Here is a 23,993-nt window from a genome sequence, read left to right on the forward strand (position 1 = left end):
ATGGGAGTAAATATTAAAATGCATTACTTTATTCTTGCAGCAAATTCTGAAACCACACTCGGGGGATTATGTTTCATAGCTGCAGGCCTATCTGTTTGGGGGAGGGAAAAAAAAAAAAAAAAAAAAAAAATTAAACCAATACAAAATAGATGTTTCTATCTTGCTCGTTTGGTTGGTAGTAGCTTACTGATCTCAGAATCATATCAAGCAGCTTCTTGAAGGATCATAGGGTGTCAGCTTCAACAGCATTATTGGGGAGTTGGTTCCAGACCCTCACAATTGTCTGTGTAAAAAATGCTTCCTATTTTCTGTTCTGAATGCCCCTTTATCTAATCTCCACTTGTGACCCCTGGTCCTTGTCTCTTTTTTCAGGTCGAAAAAGTGCCCTGGGTCGACACTGTCAATACCTTTTAGAATTCTGAATGCTTGAATCGGATCACCACATTGTCTTCTTTGTTCAAGACTGATTAGATTCAATTCTTTTAGCATGCCTGCATATGACATGCCTTTTAAACCAGGGATAATTCTGGTTGCTCTTTTTTGCACTCTTTCTAGAGCAGCAATATCCTTTTTGTAGTGAGGTAACCAGAACTGAACACAGTATTCTAGATGAGGTCTTACTAATGCATTGGAAAGTTTTAACATTACTTCCCTTGATTTAAATTCAACACTTTTCATTATACATCCGAGCATTTTGTTGGCCTTTTTTTTATAGCTTCCTCACATTGTCTAGATGAAAACATTTTTGAGTCAACAAACTCCTAGATATTTTTCATAGATTCCTTCTTCAATTTCAGTGTGTCCCATATGGTATTAAAATTGACATTTTTACTGCCTGCGTGTAGTACCTTACACTTATTTTTATATTATTTGTCCTACTTTGCATCCATGAAATTATTAATGTCAGTACCATCTTTGAACAACTTCAGTCAGTCCTCTGTATGTTGTATGTTGCTAATCATTATGAGTAGGGGTCTACTTAAATCGTGGTACACTTAACTATTTTTCACGGGCAAGGTGTGGAATAAAATCTGGATTTTGTGGACTTTTCGCTGACCTGCTTAAACATTAAATACACCTAAGTAACACTATAAAGCCTAAAAATAGTGGTACCTTACTAAAAGTGAATAGGTTGGAAGTTAAGGCAAAGCTTTGCCAAGTTATACAGATGTGGTAATCAATTAGAAACAGCACAAAAACTTGTTTACACAAGGGCACCTGGCATACTTTAATAAAGGCAATATATGCAGCACGTTCGTTTTCATGTTATTTGTCCCATCCAATAATTTATTTTATTAGTACCGGGACAAAACAAAGAAAACGTGGCTAAAATTCCAACTGTGAAAAAATAAGCAGCAGGTTGAAGCGAGGTGGCTGTGCTAGATCGTTTTAGTACTGATTTAACTTGCAGATTGGAATACTTTTTGTCTGAGCTGAGTTTCCAGTTTGGTTTCTGAAATCTGTTAACTTTACGTTCTGTTCAGCAGCCTCTGTAGTAACTTTTGTTTAATATGTGATTCTGAAGATGAATAACAGTAGATCGTATTTTCTCAGTAGACACATTAAGATATGCAAAACAATTACCTCCATCTGCAGGTACAGTTTCTTTGGGAAATATCTTGGCACGATCATCAGCCGAAATATACTATGCTTTTTTTGCTTCGTCATCCATTTCTACTATTTTACCTCCAATGCTGAAAACTAGATTTTAACCTAAATCGAAACAATGCAGCACTGACTTTGTCCCACCCCCTACTGCACAGTATAGATCACAGAAAAGCAGTACAGACGCACTGATAGGGTGATTAAAACATCGTTGTCACTTGAATAGTACACAAGAACGCTAACCGCTTTGGACAATTATTTTTATTTTATTTGTGGACGTTTTTTGTTTGTTTAAGTGCAATGCACACAGGACGGCGAAGGAATAAAAAAGGGCTGTCTACAGAAGGAAGATACGTAGTTTGCGTCGCTTGTGTTGTTCAGTAGTTCATTTAAACAAGTTTTTTTTTTTTTCCTCCGTGCTTGTCCGGAATGCATTGGCCCCTCAAAGAGGTGAATTTCGCAGTGACCCCTCAATTTCACGATTTCTGCAAAATCACGATTTAGGTAGACCCCCTAATTGAGATGTGATAGATATTATAAAAAATGGTATTGTTTAGAGAGAGATGGTGACATCAGGTACCTATCCAGTGAAGCACTGTAATTCTTGTGTCGACTGTTAGCTAAAGAGCATCCCTTGTGATGACATTAAAAACAATCTTTACCTTCACCTGTAGGCAAACTGTCTTTTGATGGTAAGTTAGGTTTCTGTAATGAAAGAACATAATGTAAAAATATGACACATATTTAGTCCATATGGTATATTTAATCTTGCAGAGGAGCTGGATTCAACATGGTTTTCCATATATACTTACTGGCTTCAATGGGGGGTTATTTTGTTTCCTAAAAAAACAAAATTATATACAATTACAGTAGATTGCTACAGTAAAAAGATCGGCCTATGTAACTGTAATGGTTTGAGTTTAGCTTACCCCTCTCTGGGTCGTGGTATTGGAGTTTTCAGTACGGTGAGTGCACTGGCATCCTCTGAATTATTACTGCTTATACCTGTATAACAAAATACTCTGCTTAATTCTGTTGCTTTTGATACCCTTTTGTAGATAATGCAAATGGCACTTTTGTATAATAGATATGTTCTGGTTACATACAAATTTTGTGATGTTGATCTCAAAAGTCATGACCTTTGGATATGTATAGTTATCTCTTTTATAGAAAAGCTTAAAAAATATCAGTGTGATGCCATTATAATACCGATGAAGAAATCATAGAAGATAACAGAAATGGCAACACAAACTATTTCTCCATAATCCACGGTCTCCTTGGAATAAGCAATACAAAATTGTGAGAAAAAAAATATATTAAATATGTCTCTGAGCTAAAGAAAACCTCCAGTAAAATGTAAGAATACAGTTAGAAATGAAGGCTATAAATCTATGTTTAATAGATTAAACGTTTAAACCTTTTGTGTAAAAGGTCACCAACAGTTTCTTTTACTATCATACACTTTCAGTGAAAAAGCAGATTTAATTTCGTCTTGAAAGTATTCATTTTTATTTTACTTGTGTATTTATTTCAGTAAAGGTAGATTTTCACATACCAGTATTAAATTCCAGATAGCAAACAATGCATAAGAAAATACTATAAATTATGAACACTTTAAAATCAATGCAACATCCCCATAAACAGTAACTTTGGGGTTATTTGTTTAGTAGAATATTGCACTGGTTTAAATTCTCTTATTTTACCATTTAAACCTCAACAGCTCAATTATATTTGCAGCTGAATCTAACTACAGGAACGATCAAAGAACCTATTTCAGCAGAGATCACTCTATTTTGAATGTTTTATTGTGGTACTCAGGACTATCAGTAAAGAATAAGAACTAATTTGGAGACTTGTGTACCTTAATTTGAAATAAAATAAAACATGCTTACAGCTTTTATTTAATTAATTAATTTACGTCAAGCACTGCAGATAATTAAACTACCGTAAAAGCTGTAGCTATGGCGCTACAGTGGAAGAGGCAGAAAAAAACCAAACAAAAAAAACATTTAAATGTTAAATATATTTTTCCACTAGATGTCGCTGTTCACCTCTGACAAAATGAGAGAGAGGCCAAATGTATGGTAAATGCAACATTACAGCTTGTCACTCAGTGTTGCCTTGTCTCAGATCCCTACACAAGGAATAGATGTCTATAGGCTGGTAAATTGCCCCATTCGAATGTTAAAAAAACAAAAACATGTCATTGATTACTTTTAAATTTTGGCAAAATTGGTACTCAACATATCAAAAGCCAGTATGGCCACGACATTGTATGGGTACCCACATATTTGCCAACATTTTTCATTAGTTTTGTCCCCATTTTTCCACTGCTTCCTATCCTAGTTGTTTTAGAGGATAACTTAAGGTAACCGGCCCCCGTGCCTTCAGCACATTTATGATGTTAAGAAAACTTACTGTTATCTGGGTTGCATATTTCATACTCTTCATCATCTCCAGGTTCCTGAAAAAATAATAAGATGAAATGTTTCTGTCTATTCAGATTGTAGATGGCAAATTATTTACAAGGAACAGAAAGGCTATTCTATTTCTGTTTTTACTGTTAAACTGGTTATCAAAGGTACAACCACCCTGTAACGAAACACAGGGTGATGAAGTCAGTTAGACAGGGCTTTACATACTAGATACAATTAATTTATCATACTGGTAACTATTATGAAATCCATTTACCTTGAGTGATTGTGAATTTTAACAAAAATTACAAAATATAATTGTGAGGAGGTTCTTGTCACTAACTTTTCATGACATAAAGTAAAAATAATGTGAAAATGTAGCCACTGTTTTTTAAAAGTAATAAATAGGTTGAAGCCAGGATCCTTGTATACTTATAGAGAAGAAGGTTAAAGTGAAATACATGTACTTCTATTTACAAGGGGAAGTTTCCATCAAATTGTAAACTGTCTCCTGGAAGACATTTCATGTTAAGACTACATCAGAGTAATTAAAAAGGGACCTTGTTTTCTTTCTGAAACAATAAAACCAAACAGCTATACAGTCAGCATTCGGATATACGTTACCCAGATACACGTTGGTCGCGTTTTACCGCCCTTGTATTAAAAATAAAATCAATCCCCATTATATTATGTAACAAATTAATGCACTTATCCGTCACACATGATTTCAGTCACCAGTTTTCTGATACAAAGCCCATCTCTTCAATGATAGAATTTATTTGAATACCCGTCACAGCCCGCGTATATTAAAAAAAAAAAAAAATAAATAAAATTCTCTAATGTCAAATCAGCCTGTCTTACATTGTGCAGTTACACAGCGCTTCCTCCAGTTTCATCTGATGAAAATGCAGCAAAAATAAAGCGAAAGAGACAAGCTAGGGTAATGTAACAATTAATCATTAAACAGTTTTAGATACTTTGATGTATTTAAAAAAAAAAAACACATACTTATTTTAAAACACAGGCCTTTCAGATGTATTTTTGATATTATTTTTCAGGGAACACGAAACAGATGCAAGGGTTGGAACAGGCCAAAACAAAATAATCAGATATGCGTCACATGTGTTTAACCGTCGCTGAAGTCAAAATTTGATAGGGTCGGACACATGCGTGCTGACAGTACTAAAGGGTGATAAATCACGAGTGACCCTGTTTTTGAGGTCTTGGGACCAAGGGATCCTGAGGCCCAGCAAGGCCAGAGTAAACATCCTCAAGCCAGTCTCAAGGACTCTAGACTGCATTTAAGCTTCACTTCTAGAATACGTACCGGATTAGGAGGAGGTACTTTTCTGAAACCAGGTTTAACAAGCCTAAAAAAAAATAATTATATATATTTAACAATGTTTTAAACCCTTAGAAAAGTTTTCAATAGTAAAGGCATTGTAAAGCAGAGAATGGTAGTATGGTTAAAAAAATAAATTAAAAAAAAAGCACGGTAAACTATGGTAAATGCATTGTATAACTGGGAAAATTGCAAAATTACTGTGCATATTTGCTGTGGTAAGCTTTTATAATGGAAGTATTGTAAGTCTCTGTGTCTGTTTTAAATAAATGATATGGGTACTTAAAAGGCAGCCACAAACTATTACCTAATTACACTGGCCTGGAGGAACAGAACTTTAAAACAGCCAGAGACCTTCAATCTTTAGCATTCTTCACAACATTCACAACATTTAAGTAACACACATCCCCGCCACTGTAAATTCAAAATTAGTCATCAGTATGACACGATGCTTGATGACCATGACTTCTATCAACAGCAGGTACAGAACAGTATAGAATAAGAAATGGCAACTATTCAAACTGGAGCTGGATCCAAATACCTACATGCCATTAGATAAGCAGATGAGGTGTTGGTTTCATGGTAAAGCATATTACATGACCGATTTACAGTACGTGGCATAATTCTTCTTCATAATTCTTCTGTTATTATGTAAATACAGTATAATTGTAAATCTCGAAAAACTACTCACTTCTAAATCTTTTGTAGTCATCTTTGTATTACTTTAGTATAAATACATGTTAAACGAGGCAGTCATCCCAGCGACAGTGAGTGGAAGCGACAGCGAGTGGGAGAAGTACAGGCGTGGAAAAGTACAGAGCAGTTTAGAAGCAGTAAGGAGAAATTGCATCTTGAATTGCTTTACTCAGAAAACACAGGACATTGGGGAAACACAGCAGCAGCTCAAAATCAAACAGCCGCGTGTGTTTTTCTGATAAACGCAGTTAAACGAGGCAGTCTTCCCAGCGACAGCGAGTGGAAGCGACAGAGAGTGGCAGAGGTAGAGGTGTGGAAAAGTACAGAGCAGTTTAGAAGCAGTTGGAAAGCAGGTTGACGGCTGCAGAAGAAACTAAACTTCAAAAAAAAAACCCTCAACGTGGTCTTCAAGCCAGTAATCTGTGACACCTGCTTGATGTGGGAAATCCGAGAAAACCCAGCGGAGCTTAACCAAGTGTGCGTAAAGTGCCGCGCGATCCAGGATTTGCATAAACTAGTAAGTATGCTAGAAATGGAGCTGGAAGAAGTGAGACAGAAACAGGATCTTGAGGAACTGGCACACCCACAATTCATGGAAGTCTGCATCACCCCTAACAGACTGAAAGCCGTCAGGGAGATAAAAGGTCAGAACAGCTGGGTTCATTCAGGTAGGCAGAAGCAGGGAAAAAAAGAAACTTGGTCAAACACAACCACCAGAAATCAAAACAACCAACAAATTTGAGTCACTTCAGAATTTTGATGAGCAGAACCAACAACAAGAGAATGAAAGGAACAACATCCAGGACCCTATTGACAGTGGTGACCAGACAGCAAAAAGAAGGGAGGTCATGATTGTTGGGGACTCCATATTGAGAAACACAGCAAGTTCAATTCGCAGTTTGGACCCCCTTACTACAACAGTGTGCTGCCTTCCGGGAGCCTCGGTCAAGCACATCACTGAGAATGTGGACAGGCTCCTAGAATGAACAGGAGACGATCCGGTAGTAGAACAACATTGGAAGAGACAGACCAAAATCCCTGCAAAACAAATTCAGAGAGCTAGGAAGGAAATTAAAAGAGAAAACCAAAACTGTGGTATTTTCTGGTATACTACCAGCACCTTGCAAACGACCATATGGACAGCTGAAAATAATTAATCAAAACGCATGGCTGAAGACATGGTGCACACGGGAAGGCTTCACCTATCTTGATCATTGGACCACATTCTACAACGAGGACTATCTGTATAGACGGGATGGACTGCACTTAAATAACAAGGAAACCAGTCTACTCGGAGAAAAGCTCCTCGAGCAGGTTCAGAAGCATTTAAACTAGAAAGGAAGGGGGGAGAAATCAACAAAAAAACAGAAGGGAGACCGCATCAAAACAAGAACAACAACTCAGGTAAGACAACCATTAAATGTATTTATCTAAATGCTAGAAGTATCAGAAACAAAATTCTAGAACTTGAAGCTACTGCACTAACAGGTAACTATGATGTGATAGGTGTTACAGAAACGTGGTTGTCTGAGAGTGATGGGGATGAATATAATATTTGTGGGTATACACTGTATAGGAAAGACAGGCAGGACAGAAGAGGAGGAGGGGTAGCGCTATACATAAGAAACAGTCTTGAAGCCCAGGTGTTAAACCTGGACAAAGAAAATAAACCCGAATCAATATGGGTCAGAATAACGGACAAAAATTCAAAGGGCATAATAATAGGAGCATGCTATAGACCGCCAGATTCAGACGATGAGCACAATAATCTGTTATACAATGACATTAGAAATGCGTGTAGCAAAGGAGAAGCCATACTAATGGGGGATTTCAACTTCCCCCAAATAAAATGGGAAAACCTGGTGGGTAGCGCGAAGGATGAAATAGAAATGGTGGAAATGACAAATGACTGCTTCCTAACACAATTTGTCAAGGCACCCACTAGAGGGGAGGCATGCCTTGATTTAGTCTTTTCAAATAACGAAGATAGAATAACTAAAACAGAGGTCAGAGAACCACTGGCAAACTCAGACCACAACATGGTCTCATTTGAAGTGTTTTTTAAAACCCCAAAAGTAATGACTAAAGCTAAGGTTTACAATTTTAGAAAAGCAAACTATGAAGGTATGAAACAGAGACTAACAGAAGTAGATTGGAGTAAAATAGAGAAAACACCCACAGAAGAAGGATGGTTGTTCTTCAAAAATGTAGTACTAGAGGCGCAAAACAATTACATCCCTAAAGTAGACAAATCTAAATGTAAAACTAAATTGCCAAAATGGTTTAATAGATCAATTAAAAAAAAATATTCAGTGAAAAAAGGCACTTTACAGAGCATTAAAAAAGGACCAAAAAGAAAGTACGCAGAAAGAGTACACAGAACTGCAAACGCAAGTCAAAAAGGAAGTTAGAAAGCCCAAGACAGAAATAGAAATTAACATTGCTAAGGGAGCTAAAACCAATTCCAAAATGTTTTTCCAATATTACAACAGCAAGAGAACAAAGAGGAGATTAAATGTTTAAGAGATACAAATGGCAAAATCGTAGATGAAGAAAAAAAAATAGCAAATATATTAAATGATTACTTTTCACAAGTTTTTACAAAGGAAGATACTGACAACATGCCCCACATGTCATCCAGTTCCTATCCAGTTTTAAATAACTTTAGCATAACCGAGGCAGAAGTTTTAAAGGGACTAGGAGCTCTTAAAATAAACAAATCCCCTGGGCCGGATGAGATCCTCCCAGTAGTACTCAAAGAAATGAAAGAAGTAATTTACAAACCGCTAACCAAGATCATGCAGCAGTCTCTTGACACAGGGGTGGTACCGACAGACTGGAAAATTGCAAACGTAATACCGATCCACAAAAAGGGAAACAAAACTGAACCAGGTAACTACAGACCAGTAAGCCTGACTTCTATTATATGCAAACTTATGGAAACTATAATAAGATCCAAAATGGAAAATTACCTATATGGTAACAGGGTCCTGGGAGACAGTCAGCATGGTTTTAGGAAAGGGAGATCGTGTCTAACTAACTTGCTTGATTTTTTTGAGGATGCAACATCGATAATGGATAATTGCAAAGCATATGACATGGTTTATTTAGATTTCCAGAAAGCTTTTGACAAAGTCCCGCACAAAAGATTAATTCTCAAACTGAACGCAGTTGGGATTCAAGGAAACACATGTACATGGATTAGGGAGTGGTTAACATGTAGAAAACAGAAAGTACTTATCAGAGGAAAAACCTCAGAATGGAGTGTGGTAACCAGTGGTGTACCACAGGGATCAGTATTAGGTCCTCTGCTATTCCTAATCTACATTAATGATTTAGATTCTGGTATAGTAAGCAAACTTGTTAAATTTGCAGACGACACAAAAGTAGGAGGAGTGGCAAACACTGTTGCAGCAACAAAGGTCATTCAAAATGATCTAGACAAGATTCAGAACTGGGCAGGACACATGGCAAATGACATTTAATAGAGAAAAGTGTAAGGTACTGCACGCAGGAAATAAAAATGTACATTATAAATATCATATGGGAGATACTGAAATTGGAGAAGGAATCTATGAAAAAGACCTAGGAGTTTTTGTTGACTCAGAAATGTCTTCATCTAGACAATGTGGGGAAGCTATAAAAAAGGCTAACAAGATGCTCGGATACATTGTGAAAAGTGTTGAATTTAAATCAAGGGAAGTAATGTTAAAAATTGTACAATGCACTAGTAAGACCTCATCTTGAATATTGTGTGCAGTTCTGGTCACCTCGCTTTAAAAAAGATATTGCTGCTCTAGAAAGAGTGCAAAAAAGAGCAACCAGAATTATCCCTGGTTTAAAAGGCATGTCATATGCAGGCATGCTAAAAGAATTGAATCTATTCAGTCTTGAACAAAGAAGACTACGTGGCGACCTAATTCAAGCATTCAAAATTCTAAAAGGTATTGACAGTGTCGACCCAAGGGACTTTTTCAGCCTGAAAAAAGAAACAAGGACCAGGGGTCACAAATGGAGACTAGACAAAGGGGCATTCAGAACAGAAAATAGGAGGCACTTTTTTACACAGAGAATTGTGAGGGTCTGGAATCAACTCCCCAGTAATGTTGTTGAAGCTGACACCCTGGGATCCTTCAAGAAGCTGCTTGATGAGATTTGGGGATCAATAAGCTACTAACAACCAAACGAGCAAGAAGGGCAGAATGGCCTCCTCTCGTTTGTAAACTTTCTTATGTTCTTATGTTAATTTGGATTCATATGTTGTTTTTTTCTGACTTTATGTGAACGAAAAGACATACATTTGCCCATTTTCCCATTGGAAATAGTGATATTTTGAAATATCACTGTCCTGGTCACAAAAGCAAAGTTTGTGGGGAATAATAGCCATTTTCTATACTTTTGAGGCATAAGCAATTAGGAAATAACACTTACTACCCAGGAACAAAAATTGTGTTACATAGTGTTATCAGCTCATTCCAAAACATTGTCAAAGAATAAGTAGCTTAAAATATCATGCAATTACCTTTTTTTTCATTTCCCTTACTGCTAATGGTGTTTGCAATCAGTGTGAAGGGTTCCTGATTCTATTACTCCAGTATGTAGTTATTGAAACTTTTCTCTAAATGTCTTTACCTGGGTTTGAGCTGCCAGGATTGAACAGCCTCATTCCATTCAAACCATGTGACCACTTAGCGCTTTCAGACTCTCCTACTTTTTTTTTTTGTCTATATGAATAAAATTACAGATTATATTATATATATATTATATATATATATATATATATATATATATATATATATATATATAACACACATACATACAGTTGTAGTCAAAAGTTTACATACCCCAATGGAAATTTATAATTTCTAGAAATTTCTCGAAAACAAATATTTATAGGAAATATCTTTTGTAGCAAAAGTTTTGCTTTTGTGGATGAGGAAAAAAAAAGTTACAAGAAATAGATGTATACAATGATTTATTTAAGCAATTTTTTTGCAAAACTCCAAACATTCTAAATTCAAAAGTATTCATAGCCTAACAAAGGAAATGAAATTAATAGATTGTTGAGGCACCTTTAGCGATAATAACCTCTTTTAAACCATTAGGATAATTGTCAATGAGAAATGTCCAGTTGCGCGTTAAACCAAGTTTTGTAGCAGAGGGTTTCAGATGATTGGCCAATACCCTTTGGTATGCTATGGAATCAATTTTACCATGTATTGGAACTAAATTGCCTGTGCCTTTAAAACAGCCCCATAGAAGGATATTATCACCTCCATGCTTGGCATAGGTATGGTGTTCTTTTCTCCAAATGTAACTTCTATCAGAGTGACCAAATAGCTCGATGTTAGTTTCATCACTCCACAAAACCTTTGACCAGAACTACTACAGTGGCTTGCGAAAGTATTGACCCCCCTTGGCATTTTTCCTATTTTGTTGCTTACAACCTGGAATTAAAATTGATTTTTTGGGGGTTTGTATCATTTGATTTACACAACATGCCTACCACTTTGAAGATGCAAAATATTTTTTATTGTGAAACAAACAAGAAATAAGACAAAAAAACAGAAAACTTGAGCGTGCATAAGTATTCACCCCCCCCCCCCCCCCCCCCAAGTCAATACTTTGTAAAGCCACCTTTTGCAGCAATTACAGCTGCAAGTCTCTTGGGGTATGTATCTATAAGCTTGGCACATCTATCCACTGGGACTTTTGCCCATTCTTCAAGGCAAAACTGCTCCAGCTCCTTCAAGTTGGATGGGTTCCGCTGGTGTACAGCAATCTTTAAGTCATACCACAGATTCTCAATTGGATTGAGGTCTGGGCTTTGACTAGGCCATTCCAAGACATTTAAATGTTTCCCCTTAAACCACTCGAGTGTTGCTTTAGCAGTATGCTTAGGGTCATTGTCCTGCTGGAAGGTGAACCTCCGTCCCAGTCTCAAATCTCTGGAAGACTGAAACAGGTTTCCCTCAAGAATTTCCCTGTATTTAGTGCCATCCATCATTCCTTCAATTCTGACCAGTTTCCCAGTCCTTGCCGATGAAAAACATCCCCACAGCATGATGCTGCCACCACCATGCTTCACTGTGGGGATGGTGTTCTCGGGGTGATGAGAGGTGTTGGGTTTGCACCAGACATAGCGTTTTCCTTGATGGCCAAAAAGCTCAATTTTAGTCTCATCTGACCAGAGTACCTTCTTCCATATGTTTGTGGAGTCTCCCACATGCCTTTTGGTGAACACCAAACGTGTTTGCTTATTTTTTTCTGGCCACTCTTCTGTAAAGCCCAGCTCTGTGGAGTGTAAGGCTTAAAGTGGTCCTATGGACAGATACTCCAATCTCCGCTGTGGAGCTTTGCAGCTCCTTCAGGGTTATCTTTGGTCTCTTTGTTGCCTCTCTGATTAATGCCCTCCTTTCCTGGTCCATGAGTTTTGGTGGGCGGCCCTCTCTTTTCAGGTTTGTTGTGGTGCCATATTCTTTCCATTTTTTAATAATGGCTTTAATAGTGCTCCATGGGATGTTCAAAGTTTTGGATATTTTTTTATAACCCAACCCTGATCTGTACTTCTCCACAACTTTGTCCCTGACCTGTTTGGAGAGCTCCTTGGTCTTCATGGTGCCGCTTGCTTGGTGGTGCCCCTTGCTTAGTGGTGTTGCAGACTCTGGGGCCTTTCAGAACAGGTGTATATATACTGAGATCATGTGACAGATCATGTGACACTTAGATTGCACACAGCTGGACTTTATTTATCTAATTATGTGACTTCTGAAGGTAATTGGTTGCACCAGATCTTATTTAGAGGCTTAGTAGCAAAGGTGGTGAATACATATGCACGCACCACTTTTCCGTTATTTATTTTTTACAATTTTTTGAAACAAGTTATTTTTTTCATTTCACTTCACCAATTTGGACTATTTTGTGTATGTCCATTACATGAAATCCAAATAAAAATCAATTTTAATTCCAGGTTGTAAGGCAACAAAATAGGAAAAATGCCAAGGGGGGTCAATACTTTCGCAAGCCACTGTATCCATCATTAAAAATGCCATTTTGCAAACTTTAAGTGATTGACATTTTCCTAAGAGTGGCTTTTTCCTTGGCCTGCGACCATTGAGACCTTCACCATGCAATACTTGACCTATGACTGAAATGGAAACTCCAGTCCCACTTACAGTCAATTCACTTTGAATATCTTTGGCAATCAGTCTCATATTGTTTTCTAAACTTTTCTAGAATTATGTTCTCCATTGTCATATTGAAACTTCTAGCACCTTGTAGACAATACTATCATGGCATCAAAGGGTATGAATACTTTTGAATTAACAATTTTGAAGTTTTGCAACAATTGCTGAAATAAATAATTGTAGACATCTATTACTTGTAACTTTTTTTCCTCATTCACAAAAAAGTAAAACTTTTGCTACAAAAGATTTTTCCTAAAATTATTTGTTTTCGAGAAATTTCTAGAAATTACACATTTCCACTGGGGTGTGTAAACTTTGAGTAGGTTAGGCTAATCCGTAAAAAATAGCTCTATATGAAAGCAACAGAACCCAGCATCACTCAGAATGATCACCAGGACTATATAATAGTTAGGGAAATGTAAAATGCAATTCAAATGACATTTGAAGTGACTTACTCTTTTAAGATTACTATACAGCCCCCTTCACCTCTGAAATATATTAAGCAATATACTGCACTGCACTGTAAACTCCAGGGATGGTGGGATGCGTCTTTCTATGACAATAGAACGTAGGCCATTATACACAATAGGGCTGGTTATCAGGGGGCTGTTTGGATAAAGAGGTGTTCATGAAAGTTCAGCCAATCAGCATGCCTCACCTTTGAATTATTTAAAGGAAAAACTACAGTATACTGCAGCATATTGATTCAATACTTGGCTATGAATTAAAATGTCGATATTGAGGTACAGCATTTCAAAATGTTTCTATCATTCTAGACGTACCTGTTGACTGGTGGAGACGGCTTTTCCTTTTAAAAGAAAGCAGGTAATTAATTCAAACAAACATCTTGTTAATTAGTATTATCACTTACTGTAGTATAAACATTTTATCTTAATGGTTGGATCAGTTTTATAAAAAAAAAAGAGATCAGTTCACAATGCAAATTGTAATGGAAGTGCTATAATAACTTAATATTGTATTTCTATACCAGAAATACACAAACTATAAACCTTTAAAATCTGGGTCACAGCAGGAGAAATCTTCACACAAAATTTTAACTAGGGTGTTAAGCCCCATGATTCAAAGTGACTAATCCTCTATGATTAAATGTCCCAGATTCTCATTTTCTTCTCACCACAATTTTGCTACAACACATCCATAATTTCTTCAGTCTTGGTTACAGACGTACCTGCCAACCAAGTGCCTACAACTAGCCCATGTTGTCTTGTCATCATGACCAGCAACAGGAGAGATGCAGCTCTTATATACTACAGAATGCCAAGGATTTCATTGGCATACCAAATCGACCAATCGCTTGACGAAATTACCATTTACAGCAACTTGTACTACAGACAGCAGATGTACATACTTTTAAGATTGTGTTTTTAAGCATTAATCTGTAAACAGTTTATGAAATAATTTCAAACCAACCTCCAAAGCTGGTATATCACACACCACTGGAAGAGAAGAGACATATGAACAACGAGTTACATTATAAATGACATACAGCTGACTGCATATAAACTGAGCATCAAAAGAAATGTATCACTTATATTTGAGCATCAAAAAAAACTTATCACTTATATTTGGATAAAATTCACTAGATGTGATCGAAAAATGACAAATTCTGTTTTAGCGCAGGTGCAGTGACTTTTTATTGTGCTGATTAACAACTGACATCACGAAGATGCTGCAAAATGATCTGTCGATCTTGGGCAGGTGTTGTGACTCTTGGTCTCCCAGTTCATGGCCTGTCATTGACAGAGTCTGGTTATACCACCTCGCCAGGTTTGAAATTGCTGGCTGTGAGCACTCAAGACAACGAACCACAGTATGCAGCCCTAGTCCAGTCTCCAACATGCTGACTGGCGTTGCTCTCTTGACAGATGTGGCATAGTTTTTTTTTTTTCTGTGATTTTTCTTTATTGCTTTTATTCTTGCTTGCAATTCAACAGCTGTCTCACTAATTAGGTGATTAAGTGCATATGCTTCAGTCATGTCATGATCATGGTCAAGGATGAATGACTCGGTAATTAAAAAGAAACCAAAAACATTTTGTCAACATCCATCATTTATATACCTTATTTTTAAAAACAAAAATGTGCTATAATAGTGATGTTTCTTTGATGCTCGGTATACATACACATGATGCAACACCAATACAAAGCAGTTTTCAGCACACTTAGGGAACATGTGTGCATATGTGCCAATATGCTAAATTTGATAGGTGTCATGTTCCAACAACAAAAACATTACATGTATAAAAAAAGGGATCAGCCTGCCCAACTGACATTTAAAATTTCCCAGGGTTTTTTGTGGAATTTACTGGGCTCTGATTCTATTTTGTTCTCTTATTCATTAGAGATCTAATTTTCTGCTTCAGTGATACCATATGTATAATGATTGAAGAACTATAACCCAAGTTATGAAGAAAAAACAAAGCTTTGACTTTTCATTCATATGGGCTTCGGAATGACAATGATTATAAATTGCAGATAATTATTTCTGTAATACAGCAGTACACTTCTCAGTTCTGCTGATCAGAAAACTAGACATTTCTGGTTAGATCACAGGAACCCTAAAGTTCTTTCAAACTCCTTGTTGGCCTTATGTGCCTGTAACCCACAGATCTTGTTTCTATTAAGTAGCCTTTTGTTGTAGTTGTGTTACAAAAATTGCATCTTCAACTGCAAGGTTATCATTTTACTATAATGAGCAGTCACTGACCTACATTCATTCTTAATATATCAGCATAACGAAATTACTTCTCCGGTATTAATACATGAAAACATCTGTCTGAAGTACTGTATTCCTCCACTAATATAAACAATGCATACCTGGACCTTCAGCCACATTATCTGCTCTGATGGTAGACGGAGAATGGTTTCTTGTGGGCTTAGCATTTCTGTTAACAACAGGTGGGGCTATGGGAAAAAAAAATCTGTGTTAGTTGGTTTTGTGTCAGGATTGTATCACTGGTCTATGGTGACCCTGAAGTGCAAAACACAAATACAAAAAAAAAAAAAAAAAAAAAAAAAACACAAATATAAAAGTCCCACAATGCAATGGAAGTGACGATTGAGGCCAGTCCCCCAGATAACCCAGCACAGACTCTCCACCTGTTTCTGGAGAAGCTGAAGCTGTTTAGAAAGCACAACTTGAGTCTTAAGTATCTTAGTTGTCCGTGGTATATTTCTGTCAGGGTTATAATTGGTATTGCAATGGTAAGTATCATGCTTACCGTAAACGAGTTTGTGTACAGTAATACTAGCAGTTAAAAACTACTATTTTAGTTAGACAACATTTGACAAATAAGTTTGGCTTCGATGCCTGTGAATTTCTAGTTGTTTTCAAAAAGAATAATACGTGTTTTAGACGATGACATTGAAGTTAGTGGAATTTCAACGAGCGAAGATCATATACGTGCACTTCTCAGTTGTTGTTTTTATGTCATCAAACGCTGGGTGAATACTATATGCTGTTAGATGTACAGTACTATAAAGTTTATCTTTCGTGCGGCCATCATTGTGGAAATGTTAAGCAATACCAATGGTGTATATATTAGGGTAAGCGAGAAATTCACAGGCATTGAAGCCAGAATTTTTTGAGCTACAAAAAAAGAAGTCAAACTAAAATAGTAGTTTTTAACCGCTATTACTGTACACAAACTCATTTATGGTAAACATGATACCGTTGCAATACCAGTTATAACACTGACAGAAATATACCACGGCCAACCAACTTGTAACACTAGTAGTAAACTAATCTTTCTGTTTGCACCCTGGCACCTCTGTACAAATTAAGCAAGTCTAATTTTCATACATTTAAATGAAATTATAGCTTTGCAGGATGAATTCAATTTTAAGCATGCCTATTATAAACAAAAAAGTACAAGATATTTAGGTTTAAAAATAAAAAAGGCCTGGAACAGAAAGACGGTTTAACACGTGTTGATATATCAACATACTATGTAATACTAATAGTCTACCTGATGCATTTTGTAATACAGAATTATCACAAAATGCAAGAGACCAAGCTTTTACTTGCATAAAGTGCAGTTAATGGTTGCTTTTACAACAGAAAAAATATCCATACCCTTGTCTCATTGCCATACCTTTATTTTCTCTTTATAATACAATAACACTATAATAGAAAAACTACCTAAACATAAAAAAAATAAAAAATAAAAAACAAGAAGTAATTTTAATGCATTATTTCTACACATAAACGCTTATGTCAAAATATGAAACAGGGCTCATATCAATGTAACTTGTGCTACCACTGCTCTTTATTAGTACAGAGTCATTGAATGGGCATTGTTCTATCACAGCATTGCCATTGAAATCCTGATGTACTGTACAACTGAAACAATGATCCTGTGGAACTCACGGTGAGAAGCTGCAGAAGCAAACTCTTCTGTGGGTTGAATGTAATTATCATCTTCATCATCATCATCATCATCTTTCGGGCACACATAATCACACTAATGAAAAAGAGAGATTTTGCAATATACAGCGTATCTTGTAGAAATCTACATCACACAAATATAGTAGTAGAGTGGGAGGGGAGTCTCTCAGACAGTAACAAAATAATTAACAGGGATGTCAGTGTGTGTGTATATATGTATATATATATATATATATATTATATATTATATATATCTGTATATATAGGATCTGACACACATGTGTCCTAGACCTTTATGTCCACTGCAGTAGAGAAACAGTTGAAGTTTATTTACATCTAGGTCTGGTTAGAGTGTTTAAAGATTAATTTAGACTTATTGGCTTAAAATAATAATAATAAAAACATTTTCATATATTGAAGTTTTTATAATTGTTATTTTGTGAATTTCACACGTCTGTATAGGCTAAGCATGTCATATTTCAATACACTTTCAAGACATACTATACTGACCCAAAAGCCTGACTTTCTCAAGTCTCTAAGTAATGACTTGGAAAAATGGACTGGAACATCTTTTCACTCTTTAAGATACACAGCTGCACAGACATTAATTGGTAAAAAACACAGTGGGTACATTACATCGTCAGCCTCCTCTTCCCTTGGTTCGGGTTTAGAGTGTTGTTGCTGGGATGGTTTTTTCTGAGGAGGTGGTAGCCTGGGTTTACTGGCTGAATGACCTGGCATGAGGGGAAGGGGCTTTCCTAGAGACAGCCTCTTGCTTTCAGTTCTGTTGTCTGAAAATAAAAAGGCTTGTGTCAGATTGACCATCTACCATGTAGTTTCAAATGATTATAAATTCCAGTTTATCCTGCAAACAGATATGATCTCGTTCACAGTACACTACACCTAATTTCAATGTTCAAAAAAAAAAAAAAACTGGGTCATTTAAATATTATACATCATAATTATTTATGTAAAACTATAAAACATTAAATAGACAATCCGCCTCCCAAGTTTCACTCATCTGCAGTGCAAACTGACTCATCCCCGTGTATGTGCTTTACCTGCGTATTCCCCACCGGAAATAGGAAGGGCTGGAGCAGTGTTCCTGTTCTCCTGTTCACACGGAGGGGGCTCATAACTATCATCATTCTCATGTTCTGGAACTTCATATGTTTCGGAATGGTCATCAGGATTTTCATAATCGCTGTCCTAAAAGGAAAATGCCAGGTTAGTGCAGAACTAATCAATGATCATATGAATTACCAGCAAACCTGAACGCTGTAGTTAAAGATTGTTTTCCAGACTTTATCTTTAAGGGAAGCTAATTTATCCAGCCAAAACATTGCAACCTATTTTGAGGCAAAGGCAAATTCTCTGAGATGAATAAAACAACTGTAGCAGCATAAAGCTGACAAGAAACAATTTAACTGCTGGAAGCAACAGTTCAATTACTGTCCTGAGTAGTTTCTCTCTTGTTTTGGACCATTTCATTGTTTTTATTCCTCTCTGAAAATATGTCTGTGGCTTTACACTACAAAATAGTAAGTTTAGTGGAAGTACTAAGTTAGAGGTAATAGGACCCCACAGTCAGGATGTACACATACATTTTTTCACACAAAACAGGCTTCACCTGAGTCACAGTGGAAATAAAGTAAAAAAAGATAAACAGCAAAACAAGGGACATGAGACAACTCATTTTTACTTATAATAAGTACAAATTTGCATATATTAATTGTTCATCCTCATCCAACATATAAACAAATTTGATTGAGCACAACCATTGGTAAGTTAGGACTACCATTAAGCTTTGTAAAGCACACTATTAGATTATTTGAAGTAATGGTCTAATGTAGTCAACTAGCAGTCAGAATGTACCCAAGGTTACATAGAACAATTTTAAAACAATAAGATTAAAACTGTGAACTGGAAAACAGCTTGAATATGTAATCTATAACACCCAGCTGCTGCAAGATGGAACAGAAAAATGGCAATTTAGCTCACAGAACAGTTCTAAAGAGTTTTACCCCTACTGCTAAAGTATATCCATGGGGAATGTAGACAGCCCTGCCTAATGTCGGATAAATATTGTAAATAGACACCAAATAATTGTATTTTAATGATACTGTCACTATACTCCTTAACTGTACAGATATAATATGCAAATGGCAGCTCTTAATGTAAAATACTAGACATTAAGAGTTACAATCTGCCACTATGTAGATCAATTAAACAGACCTCAACCTTAATTAATCACAATAGAGAATATTTGATTCAGCTAAACAGCCAGACCCTGAAACTCCAATTATGTGTGCTAAAGATTACCTTTATCAAGATTTATCAAATTTCCATGAATATGTAACTACAGGCTATATTCAGGAGCCATGATTACATTTACTTACAAATTCATTGTCAGACCACTCTTGATCTTGTTCATTGTCATCATCTACAAAAAAAAAATAATTTCAGTTTTTGCAGGATGTCAAACATTAAAATGAAAATGAGATTTTATACTTTGAAGACAATGGCTAATGACTCTATTTTAAATCTGACTGCTTTGCAGCTGCTATAGTGTTAAATTCAGGATCAAACACTTGTGCACTAAATCTGCCTAACAGGCATGCACCCATTTGTGTCGAAGTACTTTCATCAAGATTGTTAATTTTAAAAACTTACTATGCCTTCAATTGTCATTTGTCTAATGTGTCTTATTGTTTACTTTTTATGTTTGAGTGTTTTAAATTATGGTCAACTTATTATAAAATGGACTTAAAAAGAATAAATAAATAAAACATACTTCATTCTAGAAACTGAAATCTTGCACAGTTTAATGTTTAAAGGGAAAGACGTTGTTGACCAATGCTGAAGTTCAATGGCTCTCTATGGTGTGTCGCTACTGCATACAGTTTCATTAAACCAGCAAAATGCTGAAGTAGCGTGTGTTTTTCAAAGATGTTACCTGTATTTGGCATTGTCTACCAGTCAAACCCTCAATCTTATCTTTTTACAACTTCAGCCGTGGTTCAGTGTACGCTAGGATTGAAGTTATAAGCACCAAATCTATTTTGATTGTGAAGAGAAGCTAATACACTGTAGGTAACCATGTGTATGCACATTGCCAATTAACCACCGGCAGGATTATTTTGTTCACAGGTGCATTTGTTCTCGGATTTCCCTTTAGTGTGAAGGTGAACAATAGAGAGACCAGTCTATTGAAGTCTAGTGAAAACTTGATCCATTTTAATTCATACAGTAGTGGCATCAGTTGCATTAAAAAAAAAAAAAAAATAATGTTGTAAAGTATAAAAGCGAAAATGCAAATTTGCAACCTTTGCTGAAACACTTGTTTTTAAGGCACTATTGAAAATGTATTATTGTAACTTAAGACATTTGTTGGCTATACCACCTCATTTAAATGCAGAAAATGGTGTGCCTTCCATGCCTTACCTGGATTATAGTCTCTTGTGGGTACAGATGGCGGTCCTTTGTTGGTTAGCCTGTGATATTTAATGAAAGAGAGATCATGAGGTCAAATGTAAAGCATTACTGGTCAGCAGCTATTTGATGCCTTCCTTGTGTTGATAAAATAAAGTTGATACACATCTCCTTGAGTTGTGTACGTTAGGAATAATACAGAAATTGGATTGTCGTTCTGTAAAGCTACATAGCTCTAGAAAGGTTATGACCATTTGAACTAAACTTTAAAAGTTGAATCTATTTATCAACTTCTTCAGAAAGATGACTTCTTTAGAAATAAAAAAAAGGAAATACTGAGAATAAATTAATACAAATCAAGTTTAGTATTTTTACATAAGAATACATACATATATACTGCTTGGTGATTTTTGTTAAGCTTTAAGCCTTCAAGGTTTAAACTTGAACTCCACAGTAACATTAATTATTGTTGGTCAACATTTCCGATATAATGGCTGGATGACTTTAGTTGTAATTGTGGACAAGTCTGCTTTTGGTTGCTACATTTTAGAATTATAAAAGGGGGTGAAATGTTGTGTCACTGTTCAGAATGAAAGTTTGGGTGAAAACACAGCAGATATTAACTCAACCTAAAGTTCTATCAGCAGATCTGTCAATCATATGAACTGAAGAGTGAATCACGTTGATCTTTCAAAGACCTTATGCTAAAACATCAAATCATTGCATTGCTGGGAACAGGGTCACTTACAAAACGCAGAAGCAAAAACATAAAAAAAAAAAATGTTTTATGCAATTCTTACATAGTAAACATTCTTTTCAAACAAGCGCAATTGAATTCCTTCATGCAAAAACAATGTCAACAACATATTGTGACCTTGCTGTTTTAAAGTTGCACTGTATTCCCTGATAATAGAAATTTCTTGTCCAGAAATCTTATGGCTTGCAAAATGTAATGTATTTGGATATCACACAAGAAAGGATTGGAGAATGGACAATGGCAAAGAGATAATCAAGTGCCTGATGACACAATTTGGTCCAGGACCAAGCCCCCATCTCATAAGGAAGCCGCTCTCTAGTGGTACATAAGCAACAAAGGCAAGGCCCAGACTGGCTAGTGTCATCCTAGCTAGTAAGGGTCAGTGCAGCATAATGAGGCGAACTTCCCCCACCAATTTCCCTCCCCAGCCCTTGTATAAAGTCGAAGCAGTGCTCCCTGCAGGGTCCCAAGATTAGCAGCATGGATCAGACTGCATTTTTTTTTTCCAAAAAAAACAAACAAAAAAAAAAACACTTGATATGTTGTTGCATGAAGGGCTGCAATTGTCTTTGTTGGTTAAATATTATTAAGGCTGGCTTATAAAACCAATGCGTAGTTTAGCTGTATTAGGCAATGGTGTTAATGAGGTTTACAGTAAAGACAAATAGAGTTAACTCATACATTGCAGGTTAGATTGCATTGTCTAATATGGAATGATTGTTTTAACATGACCACATGCGTAACCAGAGCGCAATGCATACACCTGGGGTGGACAATTCCGGTCCAGGGTGGCCACTGTCTCTCCTAGTTTTTGTTCCAACTGTATCCTAAATTACTTAACTGGACCAACTAATTGCTTACTAGAAGCTTAATTTGTCCAATTAATTAATTGAGGGTACAGTTGGAACTAAAACCAGGAGGGACACTGCCTCCCAAGGACCGGAATTGACCACCCATGGCATACATCATCTACAAAACTGCTCAAAACCCATCAAGATCATATATGAAACCACAGTCTTAATATCCCTTAGTATCCCTTCATGTTTTAAACCGCAACATGTTATGCAGTATTGGGACTCCAGTCGTTATGTAGTATTGACTTTGGCATTTTCAAGCAGTCGTTATGCCTATTTTGTTATTAATTAATCGTCCTAATGCGATTCCCGAAATGATGTTGATTTACAAAATAATGTTAACATCTTAATGAACAGTGCTTCTTGTGACTATTTCTTTTGTTTGCCTGGGAATTTAAAAGCAAATCTGTGTTAATTGTCATAATTTATCAAGAGTTAATATGCACTTGGAAAAGGATGGTTTTAATTAACGAAACAGTATATAACTCACCTTGAAACAAACTTTGGCTGACGATACAGACAGAGAGAGACAGTGTACAAGACCAGGGTTAATTTCTTACAATATCTGTAGTTATGAAAGTATTTTAGTCTTTTTTTTATATGAATTATTCACTTATTGTACACATTTGTAACCTTACAGAATGATTGTTGTATTGCTAAAATGATATACCATTATTTGAACAGTGTAATGTTACTACCAAGAAATTATCAATGCAACTGCAGCCTATTTGAATTCTGCATACATACATTATATGACAGCTGACCTCTACTGTAGATTTTATTTGAATTATACAACTGAAATCATGGTATAGAAAACGGCATATTAGATATTACAATAAAGTTTCCTTAGGTGATTGCGGATCTGCAATGTGTCCTTGGCTTTTAACACCTGTGTCTCATCCACACAAGAACAAGAGCACACAGATACACTAGGAATGTGACTGAGATCACTGACATGGAATTTTAATGTTGTCAGACTCCTCCACACTTTATGTACAAAGTACACTTTCACCTTCACACGTTTGTATGCATATAAAATGTTCTTAAAATATTGTAAGTGTTCGTGACTACTTCTAATCATGTTGAGTTTATTTATTGAGCAATAAATAATGCACGATTACAAGATTCACCGAACAATTAATTATAAACAAATTGTGTATTGGGTGAGGAATTATATCGTCATTTTAAAAGCATAATAATCAAGTGTTACATGCATGGTGTACATGTATAATATAGCTAACAACTACAATCACAAATGACACTTCAAACATATTTATTTATAGCCTACAATCGTACATA

At 36.0% G+C, this 23,993-nt stretch overlaps 1 protein-coding gene across 7 annotated transcripts in view; it reads right to left on the reverse strand.

The window, feature by feature from the left end:
* blnk (B cell linker) overlaps positions 1 to 23,993 on the reverse strand; it is a 75,058-nt gene that overhangs the window by 3,926 nt on the left and 47,139 nt on the right. For 6 of the 7 annotated variants that reach the window (XM_041261199.1, XM_041261201.1, XM_041261203.1 and 3 more), the window contains 14 exons: positions 21,096 to 21,145; positions 20,051 to 20,094; positions 18,713 to 18,860; positions 18,288 to 18,442; positions 17,634 to 17,727; positions 16,082 to 16,168; positions 14,676 to 14,701; positions 14,027 to 14,052; positions 5,347 to 5,389; positions 4,024 to 4,069; positions 2,535 to 2,610; positions 2,418 to 2,445; positions 2,268 to 2,310; positions 28 to 91 (listed from right to left, as the gene is read on the reverse strand). In XM_041261199.1, the coding sequence (XP_041117133.1) occupies positions 28 to 91; positions 2,268 to 2,310; positions 2,418 to 2,445; positions 2,535 to 2,610; positions 4,024 to 4,069; positions 5,347 to 5,389; positions 14,027 to 14,052; positions 14,676 to 14,701; positions 16,082 to 16,168; positions 17,634 to 17,727; positions 18,288 to 18,442; positions 18,713 to 18,860; positions 20,051 to 20,094; positions 21,096 to 21,145 (930 nt within the window). The remainder of the gene's footprint in view (positions 1 to 27; positions 92 to 2,267; positions 2,311 to 2,417; positions 2,446 to 2,534; positions 2,611 to 4,023; positions 4,070 to 5,346; positions 5,390 to 14,026; positions 14,053 to 14,675; positions 14,702 to 16,081; positions 16,169 to 17,633; positions 17,728 to 18,287; positions 18,443 to 18,712; positions 18,861 to 20,050; positions 20,095 to 21,095; positions 21,146 to 23,993) is intronic. The other variant, XM_041261200.1, reaches the window with a different exon arrangement.

This window comes from Polyodon spathula, chromosome 10, assembly GCF_017654505.1.
Source record: "Polyodon spathula isolate WHYD16114869_AA chromosome 10, ASM1765450v1, whole genome shotgun sequence".
Lineage (NCBI taxonomy): Eukaryota > Metazoa > Chordata > Actinopteri > Acipenseriformes > Polyodontidae > Polyodon > Polyodon spathula.